This window comes from Zingiber officinale, chromosome 5B, assembly GCF_018446385.1.
Source record: "Zingiber officinale cultivar Zhangliang chromosome 5B, Zo_v1.1, whole genome shotgun sequence".
Taxonomy (NCBI): Eukaryota; Viridiplantae; Streptophyta; class Magnoliopsida; order Zingiberales; family Zingiberaceae; genus Zingiber; species Zingiber officinale.
Genome location: NC_055995.1, coordinates 1,121,037 through 1,145,350, shown reverse-complemented (window position 1 = coordinate 1,145,350; position 24,314 = coordinate 1,121,037). Strand labels below are relative to the sequence as shown.

The window sequence follows — 24,314 nt, the reverse complement described above, 5'->3', positions numbered from 1 at the left end:
TGTTCCGAAAAAAAAAACGGCGAACTATGCTTGGGTAAAAAAGTTATCTATATATTTTTATTAAATAATTTTCAATAAAAAGCTATCTATATATTTTTTTGTTTTCTACTATATGCTAATAATGCTTAAAAATTAACAACTACAGCCACTGCCCACTAATGTGATAGTTAACTATGAGAATTTTTTTTTTCTTTTGCAATAATTATTCATATACAAGGTTGTGCACGGCAGCATGGGTAAAAAAGTATGGATAAATATTAAATCTATGCTATGTTAATTAAATATATAATTTGATAATTTTAGAATTTTGTTTAAGTTTGGATTGTTAATTTATTTTTTATTTATTTATATTAGGAAATCACTATGTCTACAATGCATAGATTTTTTAAAAGAAAAGCTCCAGAACCAGAAGAACAAAATACTGGAAATGTTACAGTTGGAGAATTTGATTTTTCACAACTACCAGCAGATCCTGGACAAAGGATTCCCATTTGTTCTTATAATGTTAACATTAGAGATCAAGTTCGAAGGATATATTTACAAAAAGGCCCATGTCAACCTTCAAGTTATGAATTCCCAAAACGAAAATTTGGAGTAAGCCAATTTAGACGGTTCAATCCTTCATGGTTTAAAGAATTTGGCGATTGGTTGGAATATAGTATAGAAAAAGATGCAGCGTATTGTTTGTATTGTTATCTTTTCAAGACAACTAAGGGGAAACAAGCCGGAGGAGAGACTTTTGTTAGTGAAGGATTCACAAATTGGAAGAGTAAAGATAGATTAAATATTCATGTTGGCCAACATGATAGTGAACATCATAAAGCTCGAATGAATTGTGAAGCTTTGATGAATCAAGATGAGCACATCCAATCAATTTTTCACAAACAGTCAAAGCAAATGCGAAGTGATTATCGTATCCGTCTCACTGCTTCGATTGATTGTATTAGAGTTCTGTTGCGACAAGGGAATTCATTTCGGGGTCATGATGAGACTGAAGGTTCTCTTAATCCGGGTAACTTTCTTATTCAACTGGAGTTTTTAGGTGCTCATAATAAAGAGATTAATGATGTGATATTGAAAAATGCTCCTAAAAATTGCAAGTTAACATCACCGGATATTCAGAAGGATATAGTAAGGGCTTGTGCAACTGAAACAATTAATGTTATTATCAAAGATATTGGTAATTCATTATTCTCTAATTTAGTTGATGAATCTCGTGATGTGTCAATGAAGGAGCAAATGTCAGTTGTTTTGCGCTATGTTGATAGTAGTGGGCATATAAATGAGCGTTTTATTGGAATTGAACATGTTACTAGTACTACAGCACTCTCACTTAAAGCTGCTATTGATAAGATGTTCGCTAAATATAATTTGAGCATATCTAATGTGAGAGGACAAGGTTTTGATGGAGCAAGTAATATGCAAGGTAAATTTAATGGTCTAATAGCACTCATTTTAAAGGAGAACCCATGTGCATTTTACATACATTGTTTTGCCCATCAGCTTCAACTAGCTCTTATAGCTGTGGCCAAGAAAAAATCTTCCAATTTCTAATTTCTTTCGTATTGTTGGTGATGTGGTAAATGTTGTTGGATCATCCTGCAAACGTTCTGATCTTCTTAAGGAGAAACATTCAGATTTTATTGTTGAGGCACTAGAGAGGGGTGAAATTTCAAGTGGTCGAGGGCTTAATCAAGAAACTACTCTTCAACGTGTTGGGGATACACGTTGGGGGTCACATTACAATTCTTTGAACAGTTTGATTTCTATGTTCTCTGCTGTCAGTGATGTGCTTGAAATGATTTCAGAAGATGATTCCAGTTCTCCTGATCAAAAAACTGAGGCATTTAATTTATTGGAGTCAATACTTTCATTTGATTTTGCATTCAATCTATACTTGATGAAACATGTCTTAGGGATTTCGAGTGAATTGTCGACGGCATTACAAAAGAAAGATCAGGATATTGTAAACGCAATGGATTTGGTACAAGTATGCAAACACCGACTCCAAAATATGAGAGAAGATGGTTGGGATTCATTTTTAGAAAAGGTTTAGTATTTTTGTCAACAACATTACATTGATTGTCTCAAAATGGATGATATGTTCACACGTTGGGCACCACGTGGTCGTCCCCATCGTAATCCACCATAAGTGACAAATTTACATCACTATCGAGTTGATTTATTTTATGGTGTTATTGATATGCAACTTCAAGAATTAAATGATCGTTTCTCAGAGGCAAGTACAGAGTTACTTCTTTGTGTAGCTTGTTTGTGTCCACAAAACTCTTTTATAGCTTTTGACAAGAAAAAATTGTTGCAACTGGCTGAGTTTTATCCACAAGATTTCTCAAGATTTGATCTTCTCGTACTTGATGATCAACTTGAAACTTATATATGTGATATGCGTTCTAACAAAACATTTCAAGGATTGAAAGTCCTCGGTGATCTTTCAGAGAAGTTAGTTATGTCAAAGAAAAATATGGTGTATCCATTGGTTTTTAAACTTTTGACATTAGCATTAATTTTACCAGTTGCGACTGCGTCTGTAGAGAGAGTATTTTCTGCCATGAGAATTGTGAAAGACAGGTTGCGCAATCGAATGAGTGACGATTGGATGAATGATAGTCTTATTGTCTATGTAGAGAAAGATATATTTCTAACGGTTGATAATGAAGCTATTATACAAAAGTTTCAAAATATGAAGACTCGAAAAGAACAATTGTAAGGTAATTATGTTGTGATGTTTGATTTCATATTGCATGCTTTGTTAATAAAAGAATTAGCTTCTTGACTTAAACTCTTTACAACTCTTCTTTGAAATGAATTTATTCTTTAAAAAATCATGTAGTTTTACTAATTGTTGAATATGTCACGTTATCACTCATAAGTATAAGTTTTAGCTTTCCATTTTAAATTTTCATGGCAAGTGCTAATTTGTCTTATTCATTTGCAGCTATATTTCTATACAGATTTCATCAACGTGGATGGTATTGGCTTGATGCTTGAAAATTATGAACAACTTTTGAGTGTATCTTATAACCAAGAATCTTTTTGAAGATGGTGGAATAGATAGTTTTTTTGATATTAGGGAGGATAATCCGGTTGGACAAGCTCAACGGGTTAGTTTTCATTTTGTCATTTACGGTTTAATTATTATGTCAACTTTTAATCTTTTATGCATCATATTCTGTTCTATTATATATTGCTTAGTCTTTGTTGATCTTTAATTTTATACCATTACAATTATAAAATTGAATTTTGTTTTACTTTATTAAATATATTTTATTATTGCCTACACTCAACCAATATCCTAGCTCCGCCCCTGTATACAAGTCATCATAAAAAATACCAAAACCAATAGAGTGATTATTCTTAAACAAACTGAAATATTTATTTTCAAACTTAAATGAGTATCCAACTATATCAAGTTTTGATAAAGAAATTAAATTTCTACTAACAGAAGAAATATAAAGAGTTTGAAAAAAAAAATCTAAATGATATCTAGTGTATAAAATCAAATAATAAGTTCCAATAGCTTTAACTGGAGCCTTGACTCGATTTCTCATAAAGGTAAACTTTTCATTTAGCTTTATGATTTGGATCGTAAGAAATCTCTACATCATATTTGAAACATGAGTAGTACAACAAGAATCAATCCACCATATATTATAAGGAACTTCTGCCAAATTTGATTCAAAATATACAAAAACAGCAGGTTTACTTTTCTTTTCTACCAAGTCTTTCATTTTTGATAATCTTTCTGAAAGTGTTCAGGCTTATGATAAAAATGATACTTATCATTCTTTTGTCTCTTGTTTTGATTTTGGACAGATGACACATTTAACTTTAAGTATCCGTTATTGTTCGTTGTATTTTTCTTTCTTGATTTCTTTTTGACATGAGATTAATTGAGTGAACTCTTTGTTTTTTAACCTTGCTTCCTCTTGAATAAGCATACTTTACAATTTAGTCACATTTCATTTATCCTTTATAGTATTATAGTTGATTTGGAATGACTCATACTCAAGAGATAGGGAGTTTACAATAAACTACATAAGGAAGCTTTGGCTCAATTTCATTCTCATGGAATTCAATCTTGCAGTAATATTCATCATTTCAGTGATATGCTCATGCATGATAATCATCAAACTTCATGATGGTTAACATACCCATTAATATCCCATAATAACTTACCAACAGACTCAAATTGAGATAGATTTTCTACAAACTTCATAAATTCTCTAGCATCATCAATTTTAGGAATTGTTGACTTAATGATATCTGTTACGAGCATTTGCATAAATATTAAGCTAAGTCTATTTGATCTTTCCCAAATCTTATGGAAAGATACTTATTCAATGTTGCAAGTATCAGTAAGTGCAACAGGTTTATTTATAAGAAGTGTCAAATCAAGATCTAAAATATCTAAATGAAGCTGGATTTGTTTACTTCATTCAGAAAAAGTAAACCTATTGAACCTCGAAATAGACAAAGCTTGTGAATGAAGAGCAACAGTTGTTGATGCTGCAAAATATATAAAATGCTCATGCTTACTTTGAATTATAAATCATAATGTAAAATTTAGATAACATTCATATGAACTTTAAATGCATAATGAGATTCTCCTTTGGATGATACTACAACATGTTGGAGCAGCGGGGTCGGTAAGAGGGTGCATCGTCTGTTAAAAAGTAAAACAAAATCTTTCTCTGTTTTTTCAATTAAGATTAGTAGCACTATCACAATAATTATAAACTCAAATCAACAACTGAAACAATTAAAAGAGGCTAACAGGTTTAACTTAACTACAACCTATGTGGTTGTTAATTCAAGACGGTTGCAAAGCTCCACTAAAAATATCTCCTTTTTGTAGGCGGAGAAGTCTCTTATAATCTATGAAAAGCTCAGAAAAGACTAGAAAATTGATTACAGCAGTTGTTGTGCTATTTCCTAGCTCTAGGGGCCTTTTTATAGCTTCTGGATGTTGGATCGTGTAATTCGATGGAGGGGGGGGTGAATATCGATTTAAAATTTAAGCGAGTAAGCAGCGGAAACACGAAAATAGAACAATGCTAACACAAGTAATTTTTTACTTGGTTCGGAACCTATGTCGACTCGTACTCCAAGGCCCGCACTCATTGAGTGCTTTCGTTGGGCAATCCACTAGAAATTCGAAATATTACAAAAGTAAAGTACAGAATTGCTTTTAAAGAAAAAGAAATACCGACAATAAAGAGTAAAAAGAAAAACAACACTTTGTCGATCACAACGTCGTAGGAGCACAGTAGAGCAAGCAATGGAAGATCTTGTGTTGTTAGTTGTCTTTGCTCCAACCTTCACCCTCCTTATATAGGAGGCTCCGGGCACCCGGATCCCTTCCGGGCGCCTGGAATGTGACGTAGCCCAGCCAATCACGAAGCTCCACGTGTCGACGTGCGTTGGAGGATAAAACTTACCTCCGGACTCCCGAACCCTAGTTTTCCAGCAATCTCCTTCCTGCAAGAAAACGTTAGTCCGAAGGCAAATGTAAATTATATATCCTGTAAAACAAAGTGTTAGCACAGTTTATAATTAAACAGAATAGTAATTAGATTCCGTCTCACCGAGACCGAAATCTAGTCAAGATCTCAACTTAGCGTTCCAAAATGGTTTTAAGTTGGATCGACGTCTAAGTTCCCTTCTCGGGAACGCGTCCTCACAGTCACTCTCCTCCAGTGACTTACCACCACTTACTTGCCAGACGTCCGGTCAGCCCTTTGACCTGTCTGGACTTCGTGCCAGCTATCAGGTCAGCTCATCAACCTAGCTGGACTTCGTGCCAGATGTCAGGTCAGGCCATCAACCCGTCTGGACTTCGTGCCAGCTATCAGGTCAGCCCATCGACCTAGCTGAACTTCGTGCCAGACGTCAGGTCAGCCCGTCGACCCGTCTGGACTTATGACAGCCTGGGTTAAGTTAGTAAAAAATATGCAAGTAAAACAAGCAATTATAAGGTTTTTTAAGTTAGTCTTTATTTGGTATTTCATTGATTTATTTTAACTAACTTAAGCCACCTAACCCTCCCCCTTTAACATTCATCAAAAAATAACACAGAAAAATAAGTGATTTAGGGAAGTAAGAGAAAAATTAAAGAATTAAAGTTAAATTGACTTGGGGGAGTCTAAAGTAGAAAACATAGAATATTTTACTTAAAACCTTAGCTTTTAGCTTTCTAAAAAAAATAACTAAGTTTTAAAGGAAGATAACTTTTGAAAAATAACTTTGTAAATTTTTGAGTGATTTTTAAAGATAAAATTTGCAAATTTAACCTAATTTTTGAAATAAACTTTGTAAATTTAAGACACAATTTTCAAATATAGCATTTTTACAAAAGGAAGATTATTAAAGCTAAGTCCAATTTTCAAATCAAAATTTCAAAACTAAGTAAAATTTTATTTTTCAAGACTAAGTTTGTAAAATCCAACTTTTAAAATCAATTTTCAAAACTATGTTTGGAAAATCCAACTTTCAAGACCAACTTTTAAAACTAAGTAAAATCTGTTTTCAAAACCGAGGTTGTACATGAAGGGTGCTGGAATTCCGTTCTGTTTAAATTTCCTCGTACAAAAATTGTACAAGTACAGAACTATTCTTAGCAACCCGCATGTTCGATCAGACATGTGTTTGATCAATCAAGCAAGTTCTTGACGGATCAAAGCACACCTTGATCGAAGTACAAGATCGCTGGCCTCTTGTGTTGGTATTCAAAATCAATAAAAAGAAAACAAAACTAGATACGCAGCGGAATTAAGAACTAGTTGTACATTTTCTTTGTAGCTAAAGACCTCTTGATCTTCTGTCGTATTCCTCTCCTCTTCTTGGACGTCGTGTGGGCGACGATCTATCAAGACAACACCACTCTCCTTCTCTTCTCGGTTTCCAAACCACCGGCTACAAAAGGAGGCTCTAGGATGGGGCACCTTCCAATCTTTTTCCTTCTTCTCTCCTCTTCTTCCTCTTCTTCCTTTTCTTCCTCTTCTTCTTGCCGCCGATGACCAATGGATTGCTAGGAAGGGGCGCCGACCCTAGCTAGGAGAGGAAGGGGGAAAGGGGTGCCGACCCTAGAGGGAGAGAGAGGTGTCGCTGACCACAAGATAGGGAAAAGAGAATTAGGAAAATTAGGTTTTAGGAGCCACCACCTACTCCTTTTTATAAGCTTGCCATCGGTTACAAAAAAAGAAAAATAACAGAATTTTGTTTAGAAAAAATCTCCCTTTCTATAACCAAGTTAAACCAAGACAAGTTAAACCAAATCAAGTTAAACCAAGCCAAGTTAAACCAAACCAAGTTATGCATGGGTGGATGCAAGACTTTATATAGAGGCTACAACAGAGACCTAGAGGAGAATTGATTTAGGCCACCTGATGGGCTCGGGCTTCCTGTGTTCGACCCGAACATCCAACCCAAGTCCATCAATAATAACTCATACCACTAAAGGGTTATTATTGAACTATCGTACCAATCTCATATTACAATATGAGCTCCTTCTTATCATGAGTGAGTTAATCTCCCCGTGTTTAAGATATCGTATGTTCATTAATTAATTAAGTCACTAACAACCCAATTAATTAACATCTGATTCCAAGAGTAGTACCACTCAACTTTATTATCATGCCGGACTAAGTCCACCTGCATGGTTTATATGATAATCCTTATGAGCTCCTCGAGGGGACATCATTAGCTTAAATAATTAGGACACAGTTTGCTTCTGTAATTAACAACACACCATATAAATAATACTATCTTCCAACTCATCGGGCCTATTGATTTAACGAATAAATCTCATCCATTGATAAGTTAAAGAAATAAATACTAAGTATACGTGCTTGTTATTATATAGAGATTAAGAGGACGCATATCCATAATAACAAAGGTGTTGTTCTTTTACGTAGTCAGTACAAATAAAACAACCTCAAACGGGCATGCTCAATACACACATAGTGTATTAGTATAATTTTATAACCAAGATAGACTAATACCAAATTATACTACAACCATTCCAATGGTTTGTCCCAATCCATCTTGGTTATGAGCTACTATTTATAATTTATAAGGAACCAATAACATGATATTTTGTGTGGCACCACACACCATGTTATCTACAATATAAATTTGTTGGAGTGTATATTGAAAGCCTAAGCTTTTGTAAACATTTGTTTTGAATAAAGAATCACATTTGGTCAAATTATCTACATTTGTTTGTAGTTGTTCAATTAATTTATATTGTAGATAACATAGTATGTGGTGTCACATGCAGAAGATGATGTTATCAGTACCTTATAAATTATAAACAGTAGCTCACGACCAAAATGGAAAGGAACAAACCATTAGAAGGTCGTAGTGTAATTAGGAATTAGTTTATCTTAACTATATAATTACACTAGTACACTTAAAGTGTATTGAGTAGGACCATTAGAGGTCGTTTCTTTTATACTGACTTTATAAAGATATTAAAGACCTCAGTTATTATGAAAGTGTGTGCTCTTAATTCTAATATAATAACAAGCACATATATTTGATATTTATTTCTTTAATTTATCAATGGGTGAGATTTAGTTCGATGAATCAATAAGCCCGATAAATTGGGAAATGATATCACTTATAGTGTGTGTTGTTGATTATAGAAGGAAACTGTGTCCTAGAGATACTAGGTTGATAATGTCCCCAAGAGGAGCTCATAAGGATTGTCATGTTAAACCCTGCAGGTGGACTTAGTCCGACATGATGATAAGGTTGAGTGGTACTACTCTTGGACTAAGATATTAATTAAATGAGTTGTCAGTAACTCACTTAATTAGTGGACATTCGATATCTTAAACACAGGGAGACTGACACACTCATAATAAGAAGGAGCCCAAAAATATAATTTGGGATTGGTGCGGTAGTTCAATAATAGTTCTCTAGTGGAATGAATTATTATTGATAAAATTAAGTTGTGTGTTCGGGGCGAACACAGGATGCTTAATTTTATCGGGAGACCAAAACCAATTTCTCCTCTCGGTCCCTATCGTAGCCTCTTATTTATAGAGTACTATACCCACCTATACCCACCTTCTATACCCACCTAAAGGGGGCCGGCTAAGCTAGCTTGGGGATCAAGCTAGGGCCGGCATAAGCATGGTTTATGGGTGGCCGACCCTAAGCTTGAACCCAAGCTAAAGGGGGCCGACCTTAATAAAAAGAATTTTAATTTTAATTTTTCTTATGTGGAAGATATAATTTATTGGAGAGAATTAAAATTAAATATCTCTCTTAAAAGATCTACAAAAGATTAAAGAAAGAGATTAGATCTCTTTCCTTATTTGTAGATTGGAAAAATATTTTATTTTCTCTTTGTAAAATTATTCACATGTTGAAAAATAAAATTATAGAAATTTCTTTTTAACCATGAAGGGATTTTGAAGAGAAATTTTATTTTTTAAAATTTCCAAAGACAAATAAGGAAGTTTTAATTTGTTGATTGAAACTTGTCTAATTTGTCTCTCTATGATGTGGCCGGCCATTATAAGTTTAATTGGGAAATTTTATTTTATTTTTCTCAATTAATTCATGTCAAGGAAAATTAAGGAAGTTTTATTGTAATTAAATTTCCTAATTTACCAAGGCTAAGGAATATAAAAGAGGGGGTTGGGGTGCCTTCAAGAGGTACAACCTCTATTATTTTTCTCCCTCTCTTATTCCTTGGTGTGGCCGGCCATCCTCTCCCTCTCTTCCTCTTTGTGGTGGCCGAAACCTCTCTCTTGCTTGGAGCTCTTGTGGTGGCCGGATACTACTTGGAGAAGAAGAAGAAGGAGGAGAGAAAGCTTGCATCCCTTGGAGCTTGGTTGGTGGTTTTCTTCATCCTTGGTAAAACTCTTGTTTTGGCCGAACCTAGCTAGGAGGAGAAGAAGGTGCTTTGGTGGTTTCTCATCTCGGAAGATCGTTGCCCACACAACGTCCGAGGTTAGAAGAGGAATACGGTAGAAGATCAAGAGGTCTTTCTAAAAGGTATAACTAGTAATTTTTCCTTTCCGCATCATACTAGTTATTTTTGGAAATAATACCAAATACAAGAGGCTTACGATTCTAGTGTTTCGAATTTATTTTCGATGTAGTGTTCTTATGTTTATTTCTTTTCCTTGTGATTTGATTGTTCCTTTCGGTTAACCTAAAGTTATTTTAGGAAATTAAATATTAGCTTTCCATAAAAGGTTTTGTCTAGTCGATGGTGGTTGCTCCCATATCCAAGAAGGTCATGTGCCTCGCCATGTCAGTACTGGGAACCAATTATAGAAATTAATATTTAATGGAATTAATAACTTAGGTGATTTGGATCAAACGTGTTAAGTTCCGCAGGAGATCCACGTCTAAACCTAAAAGAACAAATAGATTAAGTTTTGGATCAAACGTGTTAAGTTCCGCAGGCGATCCAAAATTTAATTTAAAAGAACACATGGTAGCTAGGAAAAGGTTCAGACTTTTGTACAAAATTTTTGTAGAGTGGAACCTCTAGGTTTTCCGAGTAGCAACCAACAAAATTAAATGGACAACTGCATTGACATATATATAAATATAAAATGCAGACATTTGACCAAGGTGATTCTCATTTCAAAATATTTCAAAACAGATATTCATACAAAAGCTAGGCTTATAGTATACATCCTAACAATCTCCCACTTATACTAAAAGACTATGTTGCCATAAATGCTGTCATACATCTGATTCTCATCCCCTCAACATGCTTATCAAAAGCTCTCGTCGGAATGACCTTAGTGAAAGGATCTATCAGGTTATCTGCTAATGTAATCTTGGCGACAACAATCTCTCCTCGTTTTACGATGTCTCGTATCAGGTGGTACTTGCGCTCAATGTGTTTACTTGCCTTATGAGCTCGTGGTTCCTTCGAGTTTGCTACTACACCACTGTTATCACAATAAATTGTGATAAATTTGGGCAAACCAGGAATCACATCTAAGCCTATCAAGAAATTTCTGAGCCATACAACTTCTTTGGCTGCCTCAAAGGCTGCCACATACTCAGCTTCCATGGTGGAGTCTGAAACACATTTCTGCTTAACACTCCTCCATGCTATGGCTCCACCTCCTAAAGTAAACACATACCCCGAGGTTGATTTACTGCTGTCCCTATCTGATTGAAAATCCGTATCCGTGTAGCCCACAGGGAGCAAATCATCTGCCCGGTAAAGCAGCATATAATCTCTAGTCCTCTTCAGGTACTTTAATATATACTTTACGGCAGTCTAATATCCAGTCCTAGGTTACTTTGATATATGCTAACCATGTCCACGACAAAACAGATATCCGGTCTCGTACATAACATCATATACATTAGTCTTCCTACAGCTGAAGCATAAGGAACTACCTTCATCTCCTCTATTTCCTTTGATGTTTTAGGACATATCTCTTTAGATAAAGGTACTCCATGCCGAAAAGGTAGAAAACTTTTCTTGGAATTTTGCATGCTAATACGAGCTAGGATAGTATCGATGTATGAAGCTTGGGATAAGCACAACATCTTTTTCTTGCGATCCCATATTGCTTTGATCCCAAGAATATGCTCACATTCTTCCAAGTCCTTCATATCAAACTGCTTGGACAATGATAATGCACAAAATCTATATTAAATGTCACAAATAGGCTTTATCAAATTAGCAAATGTATATTCCACTGAACCCCTTAATTTCACAATAGCGTTGTAGTAACAAGCCCAGGATCGATCCGAGGAACCAACGGTAGAATGTAATTTAGGATTGTCTTTTATTCCTATTTTTCGGGGTTTTCGATATAAAAATGGAGTTGGGGGTTTAAGCTTTAAATCTAAATCTAACAGAGGAAAAACACAGCAATTAAGAAATTAATCTAAAGCAAGACTGAAACATAACTATGTGCCAATGAACAAATCATTTCGCATTGTCACACTACGTTGTGATAAATCCATCAACACACATCAAACTAAGGATGAAATTACGAGACTCAAATAAATCTGATCTAAAACAAGATGTAAACCCTAACTTAGAACTTAAACTCTAAACAATTAATCAAGCACAACTTAAACTCAAATTAAACTACAACAAGGTAAAGAAATACTAAATTACTTGCATAAAAACATAACAACCATTAAAAGAAACAAGTTCTAAGCTGTTGAACAGTAAGAAAAAGAACTAGAAAGAAATAAAAACCAATCATCTCACAATCAACTCACAAACTTCATACTCTTGCCGTCACACAAGAGACCGAAATCGAAACCACCCAATTTCGGACCTCAGTGGAGAATCTCATCTGCGTCTTAGCTCAAGGAAGGCTCAGCTACACCGACGGACCACCCCCGACGAGCTAGAACAACCCGGAACCCCATGAATGGCCGAAAATCTGGATTTCTGCTACCCGGAGCTCTCTGGATCTGGGATGATGCTGCGGACTGCGGATGGGCATCGGATGAAGCTCAATAACGCCGGCGGACCACCTCCAAGCGCCACTGATGGGAATCGGAGTCGCCGATTGGAAGACCACCTCCAAATCGGGCTGGAACAGAGAAGTTCCGAGAGCAGATTTCCGTCGGAGAGAACACCCAACGACGGTTCCAAATGATCGGGATGAGCTGCTGTAGAGATTATCCACCGAGGTTGAAGCTTGGGAAATGGATTGGAGAAGGAAAGGGGTCGAAATCCGAAGAAATGCCGCCGGGACGAAGCTGCTGTGCGTGGAGAGATCGACGAAGGAAGCTGGGTACTGTAGCTTCTGTTTTGAATCAGATCTGGATCTGAACGGACGGCTGGGATTGATTTGGAGCTAAATCAACGGTGAAAGTTTGCCAAAAATCCGATCTGAAGGTACTGATGTTGATCTAGGGTCTGGATCTACTCTCCCGTAGGTCGGATCGATCAGATCATCACTGGATGGCCCGGATCTGCACAGTCATCATTGAACGGTCCAAATTAATCCGGCTGGATCAATGGCTGGATGAACTCAGATCTGGATCAAAACTTCTGGATCTTCATCAATGGCTTAGATCTGCTCCCCATTAGGTTGGATCGGCCAGATCTTCAACGGATGGTTCAGATCTGTCCTATTCTTGATGAACGGTCCATAATGCTTCAAAGCTTGATCTTCTTGTTTGGACTCCGATTCGAGCCCAATTTCGGTCCAAATAGATCCAAATCTAAGATCCTTTGATGCCTACAAAATAAGAATTAAATATTAGCATCAAATAACACCAAAAATAATATAATTTGCAATTAAGTCTAAAAATACACACTATGCACAAAATGTGATATAACCATGATTTAAACTATGAAATCAACATCAAACCATGCATATATGAATCAAAATAATGCAGTAAAATCATGGTTATCAGACAACCATACCCTTACGTCTGGCAACACTTTGTCATTGTTGCCAATGAGCAAAATGTCATGTACAAGAAATACCACCATATTTCCGTCACTTTTCTTGTATACACAAGACTCATCCAGACACTGAATGAATCCATAAGACTGGATCACTTCATCAAACCGGATGTTCCAAGATCTCGAAGTTTGCTTCAGTCCATAAATCGAGGACTTCTTTCTCATGTCCGGAGTCCATTGTTCCGGGTCTAGTGGGTTTCCGGAGTTGTCGATTGGCACCTTGTAGCCTCTTGTGACACTGAACCATTGATCAAAATCGGTCTTCAGGTAGACCTCCATCCGCTTCTTCCAGTATGGGAAATCGTTCCCGTTGAATAGGGGGGCGTACTGTGCTGAAGCTTTCAATTTGAGACATATTTGTCCTGCACACACAAACAAAAGCAAGAAATCCCAAGACTTTGTCTTGGATTAATAGTGTGGTATTAAGAAAAATATGTAAAATTGAATTGGTGTTGCACCAATTCAGATTGATTGCGACGAGAAGATTTCTAAAAAGGTAACGATACCAGTTTAGAATATAACGAAAAATTGAAAATCAAAAAAGAAAATGGAAAAGAATTTCACCCCCTGTCTGATTGGTGGTTGCACCAAATCAGAGCGGTGCTTGCTCTGATACCACTTGTTGGATCGTATAATTCGATCGAAAACAGAACAATGCTAACACAAGTAATTTTTTACTTGATTCGAAGCCTATGTCGACTCCTACTCCAAAGCCCGCACTCGTTGAGTGCTTTCGTTGGGCAATCCACTAGCAATTCAAAATATTACAAAAGTAATGTACAGAATTGCTTTTAAGGAAAAAGAAATACCGACAATAAAGAGTAAAAAGAAAAACATCACTTTGTCGGTCGCAGCGTCGTAGGAGCACAGCAGAACAAGCAATGGAAGATCTTGTGTTGTCAGTTGTCTTTGCTCCAACCTTCACCCTCCTTATAAAGGAGGCTACGTCACATTCCAGGCGCTCGGATCCCTTCCGGGCGCCTGGAATGTGACGTAGCCTAGCTAATCACGAAGCTCCACGTGTCGACGTGTGTTGGAGGATAAAACTTGCCTCCGGGCGCCCGGACCCTTGTTTTCCAACAATCTCCTTCCTGCAAGAAAACGTTAGTCCGAAGGCAAATATAAATTATATATACTGCAAAACAGAGTGTTAGCACAGTTTATAATTAAACAGAATAGTAATTAGATTCCGTCTCACCGAGACCGGAATCTAGTCAAGATTTCAGCTTAGAGTTCCAAAATGGTTCTAAGTTTGATCGACGCCTAAGTTCCCTTCCCGGGAACGCGTCCTCACAGTCACTCACCTCCAGTGACTTACCTCCACTTTCCTGCCAGACGTCCGGTCAGCCTTTCGACCCGTCTGGACTTCGTGCCAGCTATCAGGTCAGCCCATCGACCTAGCTGGACTTTGTGCCAGACGTCAGGTCAGCCCGTCGACCCATCTGGACTTCGTGCCAGCTATCAGGCCAGTCCATCGACCTAGCTGGACTTTTTGCCAAACATCAGGTCAGCCCGTCGATCCGTCTAGACTTCTCCTGCACATTTCGTAGAAGTGTTAGATCAATATGAAACTAATTTAACCTACTTTGTCATTCATCAAAACTTGAGTTAGACCGTTAACGTGACTGCACCAACACTGGAAATCCTATCCGTAGCTTGAGAGCGCCTCCCAAGGACTTGGAGGGCGCCTCCAGCGAGACGTCAAAGGATAAAACTTTATCCTTTGGCAACGGCTAGAAATTTAGTCAAGGGTGCCCTCCATAAGCATGGAAGGCGCCTTCCATGCTTATGGAGGGCGCCCTCCATGCTTATTGCAGGGCGCCTTCCGTCTAAAGGTGGCAGAGGCGCGGGCGCGCCTCGGAGGCGTCTTCAACCCTTGTTGAGGGTGCCTCCAGCAGTCTTTACAGCCTCTCTGCTCTACTGCTGCTCTGATCGCCTGGGTGATCGTGGCCAGCCGAAATAAGACTCACCCGAACCCAATTTCTGGCCTTCTTCTCGGGCAGACTTCTGCTCCGGCTTCTCATCCCTCGAACGCTGAGTACGTTCTTCTCATCTACCAGTGTAATCTTCCGCAGCACTTCGTCCCTCGGATGCACCGAGCTCATCGACTCCCTTCATGTGTCATTCTTCTCGCTAGTTGCGTCTTCCGCTCGACTTCCTGTGCTCCTAAGCTTCTCCACACTTAAACACAGGGATCAAAATAAAACATGACCTAACTTTAACTTGATTGATCACACACGGGTAGGGCTGTAAATGAACCAAACGTTCGTGAATAAGCTTGGTGTTTGGCTTGGTAAGAGCTTGTTTATGTTCGTTCAATATACATAAGATTAATTAAACAAACAAGTTTGAACATCTCGTTAAGCTAAACAAACAAGCTTGAACACATATGTGTTCAGCTCGTTAATGTTCGTGAACAACGTTCATGAACAATGTTCGTAAACAATATTTATGAACCATATTCATTAATAAAACTCTTTTCAATGTGTTAAATAAACAATAAAATAAAATAAATAAATTTAAATTATCAAGCTCAATAATCAATCAAACAAGTTTAAATTGAGAGCTTGATAACATCTAACGAACCAAACTCGAACCAAGCTTGAACCAAACTCAAGCCAAGCTTGAATTGAGAGCTTGATAACACCTAAATGAACCAAGCTTCAAACAAGTTTAAGCTCATAAAAAATAAACCATGCCAAGCTTGAACACTCATTTCAAAAGCTTGGTTCATTTTAAGCTCGGCTCAGCTCGACTTTGTTATCTTATCAAACAAGCTTCAACACCTTAAAGCTCGACTCGGTTTATTTACAGCCCTACACACGGAGGGTCCAATACAACACACATAATAATTGATGTTCAAATAAAATTTCATATACTATATATATATATATATATATACTCTAATTAAGCATGTTTATTATCTTTGAATATACTAAGATATCTAATAAAACATATAAATAAACGACAATTATAAGTAATCAATCTTGGGAATGATTCTTAATTAGCTTATAACCAGTCAACTTTAAATTATTCACGATAAAAAATAAATATTTCCATTATATTATTTCATAACAGCACATAATCTGAATAATTTAATATTATTTAATTAATGATTAAAACTTTTTAATTTGACCATTTTAATAACTAACAAATTATATGTGTTTAAATTTTAATTTTATATCATACTCATAGAAATCTAAATATAATCAACCTCAAAGGAGAGGAAAACATTTATAACTCGCATATTAAGTAAATATGTGATGATCACTTAGCATATGATGGTCATAATTATTTATTTTAATAAATGAATATATTAAAAAGTATATAAAGATCTAATCAAACATAAATAAATGTAACATATTTAATATAATAGATCTATTAGTAAGTTGAGATGTCAATAAAAGCATAAACAAAAGTTGGCACAATTAATACTAAGTTAACTTTTAATGGGTGTAAAAATATCTCATTGTATTTGTTGTAATATATCTTGAAGTTAGTTGGATGTCTAATTTCCTCTATACAAAGGGTCACTGTACTAGAATAAATAACTTAACCATCAAATTCATTAAAACACAGGTAAAATACACAAAAAAAACCATGATCATGCCTTGGGAGTTCAACAATTAGTTTACTCTTAGGCAGTTCTCATTAAACCAACTAGTCCAGCTTTGCAACCCCTATTCCAAATCTTAAACGATTCAACATGATCGCTAACAGAAAACTAGGATCAACAATAAGGGAAAAAAATCATTATGGACAAATTGCATGGTCAATCAGCTAGGAAACGAACAGAATAGAAGAAATATAATAATAAAAATAACAAAATACAATTCAAACATGCGCAAACTGCAAACTCAAATACTTGATGAGCTTGGCATACATAGGTTTGTCCTTGTGTACAAGTGTCGTGAGCGGAGAAAGAACCCAAGCAACATGTTTACCAAACTTCACTACTTTTTTATTCTATACCAAAGTTAGGATGGTTCACTTTCTTTTATCACCTCTAGGTGTGTCGTCTACAACTGATGCGCTACGGATTCCCCAAAATGACTTCGGAAGTAGATTCTTTTTTGTAGCAGTAAATTGCCAGCCAATATTTGAAGAGCAAGAACCACAGTTTGCGATGGACCAAGCATACCTGCATCAAATAGGCATGTAGTGATTGTTCATATGTGTATATGAAAACATGTATAGTAGTGTAGATATTTCCACTGCTTTGGAATGACTAATCATGCTAAATGGGTGCGCAGCATTCAAGATAACCAGAATAACTTATTACAGAAGGAACTTGTCCAAGAAGGAATCAAGATGATCAGTTTTTAGGACAATATAATTCAATAATAACAATATACAAACCATCTCATGATCAAAAGAGTAGGCTTAGCAGAGTAATATTTTCATACCCTGGAAACCAGCTGTGCTCTTTTACAGGTGGACCACGGATTGCAAGTCCACTGGCATTATAAACAGTTATGGTTTCATGAATATATCCATGTGGATTCACATAAGCATTGAGAGGACCATCACTGGACATTACCAACATGTCACTCCGCTTGGCAATTAATGTCTGCCACAGAATGAAAATCATCAAATATAGTATTGAAGGTCTGAAGAAGATACTGAAAATCTACACTTAGCTTACCTGACATATCTTGCAACGTATAAGGTTAAACCCATTAAGTAATTCGATTTCTCTTTGTAACCTATAGGAAATTCCATCAATCTCTAGCAGCTCCTGCCTTGTAGCTTCTGACATGGGAAGTTTGCTGGCAATATAAAATGACAGAACATCTGGTTTTCTTGCATACTCATCCAAGCTTGGTTTCCCAATTACCTTTCCCCAAAGATCTGCACCACATGCAAAATCACCTTAGAGAAGCACAAAGATGCTTGCATCGAGGGTGGAACACTACAGTAGAGAGCCCATCACCAACACAATACATTGAGATAACTGTATTGAACAACAATACAGCTCTATTAATCAGACTAGTCTTTCTTCTAAATTGTATTTTAATTTGGAAAGGAGGATCAATGCACAGAGAACAAAAAAATCTCATCCATAAATACAAGCACAAATAAAAAAGTATCCTGAATATATTAGAAGTGATATTCAAGTATTCCGATGAGAATCTAGTTCAAATATGAAGGATTATATCAACAAACAAATAAAGAACATAGTAGTTCAGGAAAAAGTCAAAAATCAACTTGACAACCTTAATTCATTTCTATTCAATCCTGAACTTTTGAATCTTGGCACAAAATTATAACTTACCTACATCAATCAAACACTTCAGATTGATGAAATAGCCCAATCATTCAAAAAAGAAGCAACAAAGTTGTCATGGAATATTCTCTTGCTCTCTATAAACACACTATTCGTACTATTAAAAAAAAATCAGGGTTTTAATTTCGTTTCTAGCCAGTATGCATGAATGAAACTTTTCAGTCAGCCTGCCAACCGGAACATAACAAGCCTTGAAACTCACAAAATTCTCAGTATGTAGCCAAGACCTAGCAAATAACTTCCAACAAACACCGTTGCAGGTGCCACCTCCTCAACCTCTCACTGCTAATCTCTATCAATCTCCACCTCAAATCTCACTGCCAATCTCTGTCATCCTCTGCCTTAATTGTCTCTGTCAATCATTGTCAATCTATACCTTAGCAGCACCTCCCTCCCATCTCCTCTGCCTCAACACTGCCCACCTACACTGTTCTGCCCATCCACAAAGGCACAAGGCTCAATCTCCATCTCATAGCTCAGCGACCTCACTTGAGTCCACTTGTTCATGAGGATAAAAGGTTTGAATTCCAGATACACTTCTTTCCTTTTATTCCTCTTTCATTGTTCCCTCTTCCTCTTTGCTGGCTGACACCATGTGTAGACTCTGAAGACAAGGTACCAATACAGTTTCATTTCATCCGGAGGCCCGGACCAGCTCGGAACAAAATTTCAAACCTTGAAACAAACCTTATATATAGAGATCCAATGACCCGAATTCTTTGAAGTATAAGAGAAGAAAAAGAAAGCATAGGGCATTAACCTTCACCAAACCCAACTTCAAGTATTGTGCTAACAAGCCTTATATTTATACAAAGAATCAACATGAAAGAGAGAAACTTGACAAGATATTTTATTAAAAAAAAACTGTCTAAATTATCATGGCAGGACTGCAAAATGCTAGCAAGGTTCCTTGAATATAATAGGATTGTAGTTCATCATGTATAAACACTAAACTAGAACAGATGTGCCAACTCAGGTACCATACTAACGTGTAAGACAATACTCACTTCTCAGCAAGATTCATGCCATATGGCATCTGAAGAGAATCATAAAATAGTATGAAAGAAACACAATCAAATAAATGGGAAAAAGTACCACAATATCCAGGCTAAAATCAGTAACGAATTTAATCTTTTCATGCTGTATAGTGCATATTATTCTAATTGTGACCATATTTTTACCTGCCGCTCTATGAGCAAGAGAATATGAGTCGTACATTTGGTAAATCCAGAAAGGTAGAAAGGATAATGGGGCAGGAGATTGCCATTTTGATTTGTTGACTACCAAGTTTGTTTCCCATTTTTCACAATCATCAGATATCTTTTCTGGAGAATGCTCAGATCCAAATTTCCGAGATTTGGCTAGTCCACCCAATATTTTTGAAAGGGATTTCTTCATCTTTCTATCTTGCCCATGCATGAACTCCTCATCACTCGATGGTTCATCAAATCTGTCATAAAGACCTAAAGAATCACCAGAATCACTTGTAGAAACCAATAATTTCATGTCAGTTGAATGATCACTAGTGATGCTTCCATAAGATCCACAGTCCCAGCTGTTTTCTACCCCATCAAATCCTTGGTGTTTGGCAGGAGAGATACGTGAAGGTGTAACACATGTAAAACTGCTTCTATGAAAGTTACTAATTGAAGCTACTTGGGCAAATGCTACATTTGGTGTTCTAAGAGGAGCATCTTCCTCAACAATTTGGACCTCTCCACATGCCTGTCAAAGGAAAAATCTAACATCAGTAATCTATAAACCACAGCTAAATTGCAATGAATGTAACTGAAACTCACTGCTCCATCATCATCTATCCATTGTCGCCTCAACCGAAAACGTTGTTGACCACGAGCAACTACATTCAATGAACCATTGTCTAATCTGCGGTATTGTCTTATCTAGAAAATCATATAAACAGTGTATGTGATATTATTAAATCGTCGGCAACTTCAATGCAGAGGTATTCCGGGAACAAATCAAATTTAACCAAAGGGACTAATAAATTAAGTAAAATATGAACGACACTTGATATTTAATTTAGAAAGAAATGGAAAGGGGCAATTATAAAATTTAAAACTGCCAATTAAGATCTAAGAGGAGCAGCAAGGCAAACTAAAAGTTTGCAGGCAAACTGCGACATTACCTTTGAAGTTCTAACTTCAAGCGCCAACATGAATATGTTATTCAACAAACTAGGGGAAAAGGATTCATATGACCTAGATTGCAAGCAAAAACATTTGGCACTAACTGTTAGACAACCTGACATAGTTCAACATTAATGAGTTTAAACAAATTTTATTATGGAGAGATATAAGAAATTTGACCTCTTCAGTGATTAGATTTTATATAACCATAAAGTTGGATACCCATGATGCACATGCATGTAAAGCATCCTCAAAGGTTCAATACATAATTACTCAAACCAATCCATCATGTTCAAGGAAATATATCGATGTGGGCCACATATCACTAGTATGCTAAAAATTATCATTGTGCTAGGAAATACCCAAGTAACCATAAATTATTCAAACAATAGAGAAGAAAGGAAATTTTCCTGAAGATCAATCCCTCTCGTCTTCCCTTCTGCAGTCAAACTCCTTCATGTACTATATTCCCGCCTCTTCCAAACTTCTTAACACAATCATAATTTTCAACCAAACAAGGATGAAGCAGTGACTCGAAACAAATCTAATTCAGATGAATAGCCTCAACAGACATCTTTCTCAAGATAAGCAACCTTCAACCAGTTTAACTAACTAAAAATAACAAAACTAGTTTAAAATATGGGTATATCCCTAGATCCATCAAATACAGAATGTTCCCATGAGTTGGTGATTTGGCCTCATAGGGGTAATTCCAAAAACTAATCAAGAATCAAACCAATATTTACAGCTCGTTTAAGTTGTTATACATTGAGATCAAATAATTGGGCTTAAGTTGCATTCTGTTTTTTTTTCCCAATGAGTGTTTGAACGAATCATCAGATATGTTCTCAAGGCATAAATGGATCTGGATAGTAAAATTAGCTGGAAAAATGTCGTGTTGCATAAATAGTCCAGAAGGAAATGTGAGAATACATTGTATTTGCAGCCATAATTAAATATGCACCTCGGCTGTAGTGCCAGTTGAAGCAAAGACAAGTTTCCCATCTTCTGGATGCACATGAACTCTAACCTGAAAACAAGTGCTACATACCCATTACTCAATGCCTCAGAGAACAGTATAAGTAAAAAAGGGGGAAAAGAGGAATTAACATACCACACCTATTGTGCATGGTGCATTAGATTGTGTAAGAGCCCTTTCCACAGAAGCTATAAATCGCCGTTCAAGGACTCTAAGAGGAATTGTTGCTTCAGGAAACAAAACAACTCCTGACGGATCAAAATTTTGTTAAAATATAATTCAATATAGCATAACTTACTCTATGCTCAGTAAAAGTCCAACCTAGGGCAAAAAGGACATTTTAGAAAGGAAAAAAGTGAACTCTAAGAAAGACTTCAGCCTAATCATTCTTGAGCTGCCATCATCAAAGGGCATCAAATACATTGACAGGGAGCAAAATACAACTGCAAAATTTTTAATTTCTGAAAACCTGTTAGCACACAGTGTTCTATTGCCAGTCATGTAGTGTCAAGCATGGAAAATTCTATATTTTGAAAGAATTAGCTTGCCAACAAGATAATACTTAGACCAAATTTTCACAATTTTAAATTTTCACAATTTTTCTCTCACAAATGATGAAGCAAGAATTACAGAATAAAAGATTAACATGGCACTTTCTACGAAATTCTGCCAAGTTGTTACATAGTGCTCCCAATTCTGATCTGTGAACTAAATTCAAAGAGAAGATTTGGGAATAAAATGATTATTCTCCATGGCTTTAAATTTTCCAGTACACTATTACCAGATCCACACCGGCATTTTTTCACAGGTAATCTGAACTCAATCAGTTAATCAACTATACTCTATAGATTGGCCGGAATCAGTTGATCAACAGATGCATTGACTGCTTGGTCAATTTTTAGACTTCAATTAAGAAGTGAAATGGAGAAAGAATAACAAATAACAAAGAAGAGTGAGGCATTTTTTTAAGAAAAGTGGAGTTGACAAAGCAAGTACTTAAATGTAAGACAGAAACAATGGCAATAACTTTCAACCTCAACTTGGAAACAAAACAAACAAACAAGAAACAAATCTTAAGCAGGCAATTTTAGGATGGTGAAGGATTCCAGCAAAACTATAATTCTATTAGTAACTGTACCCACCTTCAGTATAGAACATTGGAAGGTTCAAGACTGTGCCACCATCCAAAAATGATAGTCGAGCATGAGTACTGTCAACCTCTGTCACAGATAAGGACAAAAGAAGCTTTAAACTAGTAAAGCCCAGAGACAATTTGTAAGGAAAATCAGTAAAGAATATATTACCGCCAAGATATGAATGCAATGAAGCCAAACATGTATTGTAGGTGAATCCACCAAGCGAACTAGCGCCTCCACCACCACTGCCACCAAACCAAAAGCAAAGACCACCTCGTTAGATAACTGTTTTATATATCAGCTGACAGCCTCATGTCGGACTAGACAGATGATTTATTCTATTGATTTTTGACCACTTGTCCATTGTATGAACAAAAAAGAGTAAACTTCCATGCTTATTCAACGCAGACAAGTATCAGAAACTAGAGAATATAACTGGAAAGGCAAATGAAGGCCAAAGTCGTATATTTTGACTATCTGAAGCACGAAAGAGCTTAAATAAGCAGGAAAAGCGAGTCAAATGTTATAGTTTAGTAACTACAGATGTTAGTTGAATAAGTTCGCCTTTGCCAATCGAGGTTTAACTTCGCTGCAATTCGTAAAATCAGGTATCCAGAACATCCTACGACCCACAAAACTTTGTCGTAGTCGCGGGTAAAGCTTCTCTTAATCATAACAATTTAAATTCAAAAATAACTCGAAAAAGTTGTCCATAGCAATCAAATTAGGGTTGCTTTTCTCCGGTTCACGCGAGCCGCGATTCGAACAGCAATAACTCAAGAAGCGAGGAAATCCCTAATCCCGACAACATTTTGCATCATGCACCCGTAACCATCATCGAAACCTCAGATCGAGGTTGCAAGCTGAAAATCAAACCCAACCTGATTAAGCGGGGGTCATCGTCGTCATCGGAGGAGTTGCCATCGACCTCCTCGACCCGGAGCTCCTCCATATCGAGCTGCCTTATCTGTTCCATTTGGAGCCTCTCGTGCTCGAGGATCCGCTCGTCCATTCCACTCATTCGTTTGTCTCCTCTCTCTTTCGTTCTCACAGTTCGACCTTTCCCTCTTCTCGAGAAGGCTCCTTTCGCTGCGCATATATAGATATTGTTTTCTCGATTGGCGCCTGCGCATCACGTGACGCAAAAGCGGATGCGGCAGCGGTCGCCAATACTTTTCTACGAGCCAACCCCCTGAATCGACCCACGTTAGAGATACGATAAACTCGTGGAACCCACAACAAGGAAGCGATGGATTGGATCCCTCGTTTGCAGTCCGTTGTGGTGCGTCAGGTACAACCGGAGTATTTTGGACGAGGG

The 24,314-nt window shown here is 36.7% G+C and overlaps 2 protein-coding genes across 2 annotated transcripts; one reads left to right on the top strand and one right to left on the bottom strand.

Annotated features, from left to right (window-relative positions):
• The first annotated feature begins 372 nt into the window (after positions 1-372).
• LOC121987962 (zinc finger MYM-type protein 1-like) lies at positions 373-3,058 on the top strand. Its single transcript, XM_042541662.1, has 3 exons — positions 373-1,426; positions 1,638-1,990; positions 2,957-3,058. The coding sequence occupies exons 1-3, from the start codon at positions 373-375 to the stop codon at positions 3,056-3,058; spliced, it is 1,509 nt and encodes a 502-aa protein (XP_042397596.1).
• A 14,170-nt stretch (positions 3,059-17,228) lies between these two features.
• LOC121983842 lies at positions 17,229-24,093 on the bottom strand. The gene is made up of 10 exons (XM_042536491.1): positions 23,878-24,093; positions 23,165-23,241; positions 23,003-23,080; positions 21,996-22,108; positions 21,846-21,911; positions 20,534-20,635; positions 19,916-20,459; positions 18,093-18,298; positions 17,854-18,017; positions 17,229-17,588 (listed from the first exon to the last, which is right to left on the bottom strand). Exons 1-10 carry the CDS (start codon positions 24,015-24,017, stop codon positions 17,435-17,437), a joined length of 1,644 nt encoding a protein of 547 aa, XP_042392425.1. The 5' UTR covers positions 24,018-24,093; the 3' UTR covers positions 17,229-17,434.
• Between the last annotated feature and the right edge of the window lie 221 nt (positions 24,094-24,314).